The sequence below is a fragment of the Berghia stephanieae genome, chromosome 6, assembly GCF_034508935.2.
Source record: "Berghia stephanieae isolate SIO BIC M18660-M18661 chromosome 6, UCSD_Bste_1.3, whole genome shotgun sequence".
Lineage (NCBI taxonomy): Eukaryota > Metazoa > Mollusca > Gastropoda > Nudibranchia > Aeolidiidae > Berghia > Berghia stephanieae.
The window spans coordinates 8612871-8621298 of NC_088365.1; the positions used below are offsets into that span (position 1 = coordinate 8612871).

At 34.8% G+C, this 8428-nt stretch overlaps 1 protein-coding gene across 3 annotated transcripts in view; it reads left to right on the top strand.

The window, feature by feature from the left end:
* Positions 1 to 8048, top strand: part of LOC144974437 (uncharacterized) — a 38786-nt gene extending 30738 nt beyond the window's left edge. For all 3 annotated transcript variants that reach the window (XM_078917306.1, XM_078917307.1, XM_078917308.1), the window contains exons 5-9: positions 573 to 615; positions 2456 to 2567; positions 5235 to 5388; positions 5629 to 5737; positions 6454 to 8048. In XM_078917306.1, the coding sequence (XP_078773432.1) occupies positions 573 to 615; positions 2456 to 2567; positions 5235 to 5388; positions 5629 to 5737; positions 6454 to 7629 (1594 nt within the window). In that variant the 3' untranslated portion in view covers positions 7630 to 8048. The remainder of the gene's footprint in view (positions 1 to 572; positions 616 to 2455; positions 2568 to 5234; positions 5389 to 5628; positions 5738 to 6453) is intronic.
* Positions 8049 to 8428: the final 380 nt, after the last annotated feature.

Sequence of the window (8428 nt, forward strand, 5' to 3'; positions counted from 1 at the left end):
ATATCCACTAATCCTGCTCAAAGCGCTTTTACCACATCACCATAATCCCTACCACCTCTACTACAATCACCATCACCACATCTTCATAACTACAACCACCAATACATCATCATCCCTACAACTACTACTACAATCACTACCACATCATCAGCCATCAACAAATCATATGAAACAGAAATTGGTAAGCTATTCTCTATTGCAATGGTTGGGTAAATATTTCCCCCATTTTTTGTGGTCGTTATTCTCACTTGTGGTGGCATTATCTTGAGGAGCTATCCAAGTAATATTATGTTTTTAAACCAGTGAGTGAGCATACCCCTTTGTTGCAAGCAGATAAGTAACTACTAAGTATTACCTCTAAAACCCTTGTAGCCATATTATGCTCTTGATATCAGACGTTTGACAGTCTTTTCAGACATTACTACTGCGCGAAATATTGTTCAGAAAGTTGAAGTTTTATCCCTCAAATGTCCTTGAAATGTGAAATTGAGGGTAGGCATGCCTAACCAAGGATGCCTGTCTGTCAATCTTTAAAAATAAATTCTTTCATTTGTTTTTCTTTCTATTAATAGGAAGGTTCTCGATACTACGGGAAAGGCAGACAAACAGTTTAAGGTGAGGAATTATGCATGAAATTCTGAAGCTAAAAGTAAAATAAATGTATTCTCTATTCCTCTCTTCATCATCATCCTTTTTTTGGTGATAACATAGAATTAGAATAGATAAGGGATCTTTGTGGATTTTTATCATTTATCATAGTTTTGCATGTACGCCACCCAGCTGATTGATAGACCTTCAGCTCTTTCATCTTCATGATGTGTGACTGACGGGATCTTGTGGAATCCACCAACACTTTCAACTGCTTTACTTAAATAGTGGCCATTGTTTCACTTGCTCGGCAGTTGCACTAAATTGGAGCAGAGTTTTGGGGAACAAATTAATCCAGATGAAGTCAATGAATACAGAAAAATAATCAACTTGTATGACTTACATGTATGACTATGATGATTATCATAGAATTTTGTAAAATGTTTTGCACATAATTTCTTAATATAAAAATTGATATTACTTTGCTGTGCCATTTGTAAATTGTCTTTGTGTTTTGCACTTAATAAAGATTTGTTTGTGTTTTTTTTTTTTTTGTTTGAACATTCAATGAGATATATTTACTTTGAACCAATACCAGCTGCAGCAACATAAGTAGTATTAGAAGAAGTGTAGAAGTGGCGGTGGTGATATTGGCAGTAGTAGTAGCAACAGCAGCAACAACAGTAGTGATAGTAGTTGTAGCGGGTGGTTGGATGGGAGCATCACCCTTGAATCATATACCTATGATGTTTGCATGGGTGTACGATCCGATAGTGATGTCGTTTCTTCTTCTCTTTACTAGCCTATCCTGCTTCTTTGGTTTGTGATTGTTTTTTTGACAGGGGATATATTTTTTTTCTGTAAATCTTCTGCCTGTTTGTTCTTGGTTATTTATAATTTAGCTTATGATATCTTTAGGTTATGATTTTGATTTACATTTGTACTATTTTTGTTAGATTGCTTGTTTTTTTGTTTCAGCGGTCTCTCATATAACCTCAATTGTGTTGGAAGAGACCTAAAGCAACAAACAAACAAACAAAAAAATAGTAGTTGTACTAGTAATCATAGTAGTATAGTCCATTCCACAACCATGCAAACGCATTGACATTGATCATTGATATCTTCACAACCTTCTGATGGATTTTAATGATAATTGGCTCGAACACTAGAATTGTTAGTGGCATTAAGCCATTTATTTAGTTTGGGGGGGGGGGGGGGGTTGCATCGGTTACAGTACCAGACTTTGGGTTTTTCTTCTTTATGGTATATAAAAAACGAAGGGTCTGGGATGAGTGAACATTTGGATGGTTTACAATAACAATATTATACACAGTGAATTCTGTTGTGATTACGATCACTGAAATCTCTACAGGGGTTTACTTTTCATGAGGTTCATGCGCACAACTCACCAACATTCCTTTGAAAGGTCATACTGTACAAATCATACATGGAATCTGCTTGGTGTTAAAGAAGTTAAGTTTCATTGATTTCACATTATTACATTTCAAGCACCCCCTTGTAAATATAATTCAAGAGTGGTGAACATGTACCTGATGGGTGACCAGTGGATTTTCGTGACATGGCTTGTGTGACCTTATGAGTTGAATTGCTCAACAGTTGGTGGGGATAATGTCTTGTCTTTGTGAAAGGCATTTCTCCTCCTTCTGTCAAAGAAGGGTGTAAAAATTTGGAGAATTCCCTTGGTTTCTGGCATCAGTGTCTTTGTCAGAAAAATTTATAAGCACCTAATTGGCTGCTTGTGTCGTCCAATATGTTATATGTGCGTTGTCCAATAAGGAAGAGAAAAATTATAAAGTGCTGTGAGTCTGTTTTCAATGCTATTCACTGATATTGTTTATTTCAACAGTGTTCCAAGAGAGGATCAGATATTCAGCCTTATTGTGATATTAAAGATGGTGAAGATGAAAACAAAAGGGGAGCGAGACAGGGCCCATACTTTGAATTAACTGGAAAAGAAGGTGAGAAAATGCTGATTCATAATCCTGATGATCTCATCTCATGTAGTTCCATATCTGAAGCAGACGTCGGAGGTCATCTTCCGCCAAGCTGATCTATCTCTTGCCAATTCTATTAAAGCAGCGCCACCTTTCTCAGCTTCATCTGTCCAAGTTCTTATCCCTTTCAAATACGTTATTCTTTGTCTTCCTCTTATTCTTTTTCCATTCATCTTTCCAGTCAAGGCGAGTATTTCCAAACCAGGGTGGCGGATAATGTGTCCTAAAAATTCCATTTGGCGTTTGATGATTTTTGTTATCAGTGATCTTTTTCTGTTTGCCATTTCTAAAATTTCTTCATTTCTTTTCCTTTCCATCCATGACACCCTCATCATTCTTCTGTAAAACCACATTTCCACTGCCTCCAGTCTTTTAACCATGGTCTTGTTTATGGTCCAGCTCTCACAACCATATAGCAGCACAGACAGTACATAGCAATCCAGGACTTTGATTTTTGTTTTCATGCTAATATTCCTGTTTTTCATAATTGTATGCAGCTGGTTGAATGCATTCTTCGCCATACCTATTCTTTTCTTTATTTCACAATCTGATTTTCCATATCCTGATGATATTTAATTAAATCGCATTTAATTTAAATACCACTTTCTTATTACTCGAGGCCTTGTGTTTTTGTCACAGTTAGGCCCAGTGTCCACCAAAACAGTATCAAACCGACTGACAGTCATCAGTCTTTCAAAACAAATAGTAAACAAACATTTTCCTATAACTGACTGCTAAACACAAAGCAACCCATGTCCACAGGCACCCATTTGGTATGATATGTCTATAGCCTGTTTCCGGCAAGATGCTGAGAATAGTTCAGTTCATCAGCCATTTCCTTCGTTTGAGTTTGATAAAAAACACTTTTTTGTGCTCAAATCTAAAAAAAACTAATATCAGAATCGAACTCAGTACCTCAAAATTAGTCAACCTATGCGTTTGTGTTTATTTTAATGCATTTTTATCATGTTTCAATTTTATTTGGTATTTTTAAAATAATTCAAGAATAACCTTGTGACACAGTTTTTATATCAAATTTCCCCACCAACCCCTTTTGTGTATATTATTCTCATAAAACTAGTTCATTCATCTTGTTTCTTTTGCGACTGACTACTGCTACAACAACAGCAACTACTACTACTACTACTACTACTACTACTACTACTACTACTACTACTACTACTACTACTACTACTACTACTACTACTACTACTACTACTACTACTACTACTACTACTACTACTACTACTACTACTACTACTACTATTATTATTATTTCTTCTATTACTACTACTTCTGATATTACATTTCTATTGTCTTTTATCTTCCATTATTTTCTATGAAGTTCCCATTTCTCTCACATGCTGACCTGCCCTTTTCATTCCTATCACACCCCAGGGCCCCCTATACACTAACCCACGCTGTGCCAACATTTCATTCACTCTCCAACCACCATTCAGTACAGACGATACAAGTTATACTGCATTTTATTTTAGTTGTTTTCCACATTCATTTGTTTATCGTTGTGCTGATGAAGGATTTGTACCCAAAACGTCCATTGCCTGTATTGTTCCCATCAAAAGCTTCTTCATTATCACTCTTTCGTCAGTATTTTCACGATCACAGGCTTTTTGGATGAATAAAGTATATATTATTATTATTATTCAGGCAACCCCCACCGCTCTCTACTTTTCCTGTAATGGCTTTTGTCAATGCCTCATGACCAAATCAGGACAATTTTCTTCTTTTGACTACAGACAGGAGGGATTCCTGTGGTCCTTCTATACAACTCTTCCTTAAACCTCTTCATTCAACATATGTGACCCAATGTCTCAAAACGATATTTAGTCGGGATGATTAAGATAAAACTGAATTTCTAGGCAGAATTATCAAACTTGCGTTGAGTTTATATGTTTTAATGAGGAGAACGAATATCATATTTTAGAGTGCTAAATACCAATAATTCGTATTTTTGATCAGTTCACCTTTAATTTGACTTTTTAGCATCCGGTTCATCCCGACTTAATACTGTTTTGAGACGTTGGGTCACATATGGTCGGTCCAGATGATGCCCAAAATGCGACTATGACATTTGTTTTCAAATGATTGTACCTTTTTTTAGGATTTGTGAGCTTCATGTCCAACTTTCATAACCATATTAGAAGATTGATATTACAAGTGCCTTATATAATTTAAGTTTGGAACTGAGTGTCGCGTACTTGCTTTTCTATATCTTATCCAGCCTTTCCATTGCATACGTTGCCATTGCTATCCCTTTTTAATTTTGGTTTCATAAACACATTTTTAATAAGACTCCGCACTCGGGTAGTGTTTTGGTTGCTGGCGGGAAGTCATATCTTTGAGATATTTTTCTGCAATATTATTACAGTTACAGTCTTCTTTCTTTTACGAATGTTGTTCCTAGTAAGTGACTTTTTACCCATGTTATATTCATTTTTGGTCAAAAAATATTCTCTACAGTTCACAGCTTTCAGCATCTTAATATTTACTTTGTTTTGAGTTGTTTACCATCTTCCTTTTTTAAGGCACTGAAATTAGCTTTGAATTACTTAACTGCTGTCAACTTTTAAAACTTAATTAAATTGATGATGATGTTTCCATTTCACCCAGATTTCACTCACATTCACATAAATGAAAGTTCTGTCGATTGCCCAAATTTTGACTGTGCAAAGATTAAACACAAACTCCTGAAAGACTTAAATGACGCTCTCCATGAGGAAAGACAGTTGATTGCAAAAATTGAATACTTGGAAAGAATATCAAAGTAAGTTTTTTCTTGTGTTGCTTTTTTAAAAAGGCATTTACGTTTTAGCATGCCCATTAATTATGAAACAAATTGGAGAAAAGAGCAATTGTTTCTGACTATTTAACACTATTGAAAATGAAATCAACTCTAGATTCATAGGCTTTAGGACTGTGAAGGACTACTTCAATGAAGATATTTGATCCAGTGTAGGACATCAAACCATAATTTTAGATTTTCCATCTTTCTTTATTTCCACAGCATAAATCTCGACCTGCTTCAGTTGTGTTTAGACAAGGGTCAAAGCCCAGAAGTTGAAGCAGAATTCAAGAAGGTTGTTGATATGGTTCAAACCATCATGAATTCTCAGGTGGGCGAGAATTATAATTTTTGGTTTGATGAAAATTCCTCAAGCCTTGGTTTCACATTTTGTAATTGGATTTTCAATGCTACCAATTATAATTATTGTAGTAATAGGTCTATTTGTATTTTTGTTTGATAGGGTCTTTACATTATATGGATTTTTATCTTTTAAATGAGAAAGTAGATGGATGGGCACCATAAAGCCTAACAATGGTGTATCAAAGGTTTGTGCGTCTCAGTCTATTGGAGTGTTATCAAATATGCAAGATGATTTTTTTGTTATTTTAATATGATGCTTAGTGCAATGCTTAAGCCAAATAGATGAACAAGTCCTTTGAATTGTGGTTAGGGAAATAGGAGTTTGTCAAGTAAGTTGTGTTTTAAGGAGATCTATGGCACTTGCAATGCTTTTAGTTTATTTCAGTGCCCGTGAAAAATAGGATTAGTAGGATGATAAAATAATAAAAAGATCCAGATCCAGCCTTCAAACTTCAAACACTTGAGAAAAGAGTAAAACAAAGGGGATGATTTTAACGGGGATTTCAGATTAGCCGGTTTTTTAAATTTGTTATTTTTAAAATAAGTTAATGAAAACAATAATACAGACAATGAGATGCTTCTAATGCTCATCAATTACATCTTTAATGGCTTGAATGTAGGTATAATTCATACATATAAAATATGCATTTCATCAGTTGATCACTTTTTTGTAATTTCAAACAGATGTGGGAAGTCAAGGCACGAAAAGAATGCAAGCAAATCACCTGTGGTCCACAACCAATGACAAGATTTTATAGCAACGATCACGGGAGTGCATCAGTTGTTTCTACTAATTCTCATTGCTTCAGCAACACCAGAAATGTTGACAAAGATATGGCCAAGGATGTGATCAACAGTAACAATAGTGATAATAATATCACCTGTGGTCCACAACCAATGACAGGAGTTTTCAGCAACGATCACGGAAGTGCATCATTTGTTTCTACAAATTCTCCTGGCTTCAGCAACACCAGAATTGTCAAAGACATGGCCAAAGATGTGATCAATACTAACAATAGTGATAATAATATTGAAAAGGCCAATCTAAAAAACAATAGCGATGTAACATCACAAAATCATGATAATGTTATAAATCCTGTTGTTGCCAACACCAAATCATTGATACAAGGCAACATCTCACCAGTATCCACTGCCACTTCTTCAACGATGAATACTCAAAATATCAATATGTCCTCTCTGAATAATGGAAATCTGGCACAACAACAAAACTCTGGCACATTGCCCTTATTCACAAACAATTTTATACCTGCACCTCTTTTCTTACAACCCCACGAATCTGGCATCCCCATATTATTGAATACATTGCCAATACCAATCATGGTCACAAACTTTGCAAACTTATCTAGTAATGGAACCTTATCCACATTAAATTTTGATGATGATAATTGTCTTAATGTTTGTAGAAAGTGTGTTAAAAATAATCCTCAGTCTGAAGAACAACCCAAAAAGTCCCAATTTTTGTTGTGCTATCTCTGTGGGAAATTTATTAATTGTAAAAATGACAATGCTGATGTATATCAATTTCACATGAGAAGAGCTCACACAAAGGAGAGGCCTTTTGAGTGTGGAAAATGTCACAAAAGCTTCTATAGCAAAAATTGCTTGATACATCACGGCCATCACTGTCAAAATCAGAAACGGTCACACCAATGTGAAGAATGCGGAAAAATGTTTAAAGTTAGAGGAAATCTGAGAATACACCAGTTGATGCATAAAACTGATGCGAAAATTTACAGTTGTTCCCAATGCAATTACAAGACAAAATGGTCTGGGAATTTGAAATACCACAAGAAAAATTGGCATAAAGGTTCCATAGCGTCAGATAGTAACCCCGTATAATTGTTGAGGAAATAAACCCTAATCAAATGAAAGGTGATTGGATGTACTCCATGATATGTAGCCCCCGACTACAGTGACTATGGACTATGGATACTATCAGAATGGAACATCTGGGCTGATCACAACAGATTTGAAATAAAACAAACACATTTTAAAGTTTGATAAGCTCTGAATTTGTTCCAACTAATTGACTTTTATTATCATGAATCAGTGAGAATTTCTTTTTTGAAAAGATTCTGTCACAGACCAATTTGTTCCAAGTAAGCAGGTCTTATGATTATGATTAATTGACTTTTCTATCACTGGCGAGTAAGTAAACATTGATAAATTGCACTTTATCGTTTTATAGTAACCACCAATCAATATACAATTATAACTGTTATGATTTGACGAGAAGAAAGTTGTCAGCTGACTAAATATTTTACTGTGTTTTTGTCTTTTTTATTTTTATTTTAAAGTTTATTAATAAACTTTATTTCAGTTATTTGCATACATTATGCATCTCAATATTGATTGAGTTTATTCACATTTTTCTCTTGTGCTTTCATTATATAAGATATGATCATTTATAAAAAACATTGTCATCAACTTTGCTGTCAATCAAAATTAAATGGCAGGATGGAGTCTTTTGACTTGTTGTGTCTTCTATCCCCCATAGGGTAGGTCGCCCCAAATCCAAACACTTCAGTTTTTTGCTGTCTTTGTTTATGACTTGAACCTTACCTTCAACAGGTTGAAGGACAAAGCTTAACTATTAACCAATCAGAATCAATGACATTTTTTCTACATTTCCAAATAT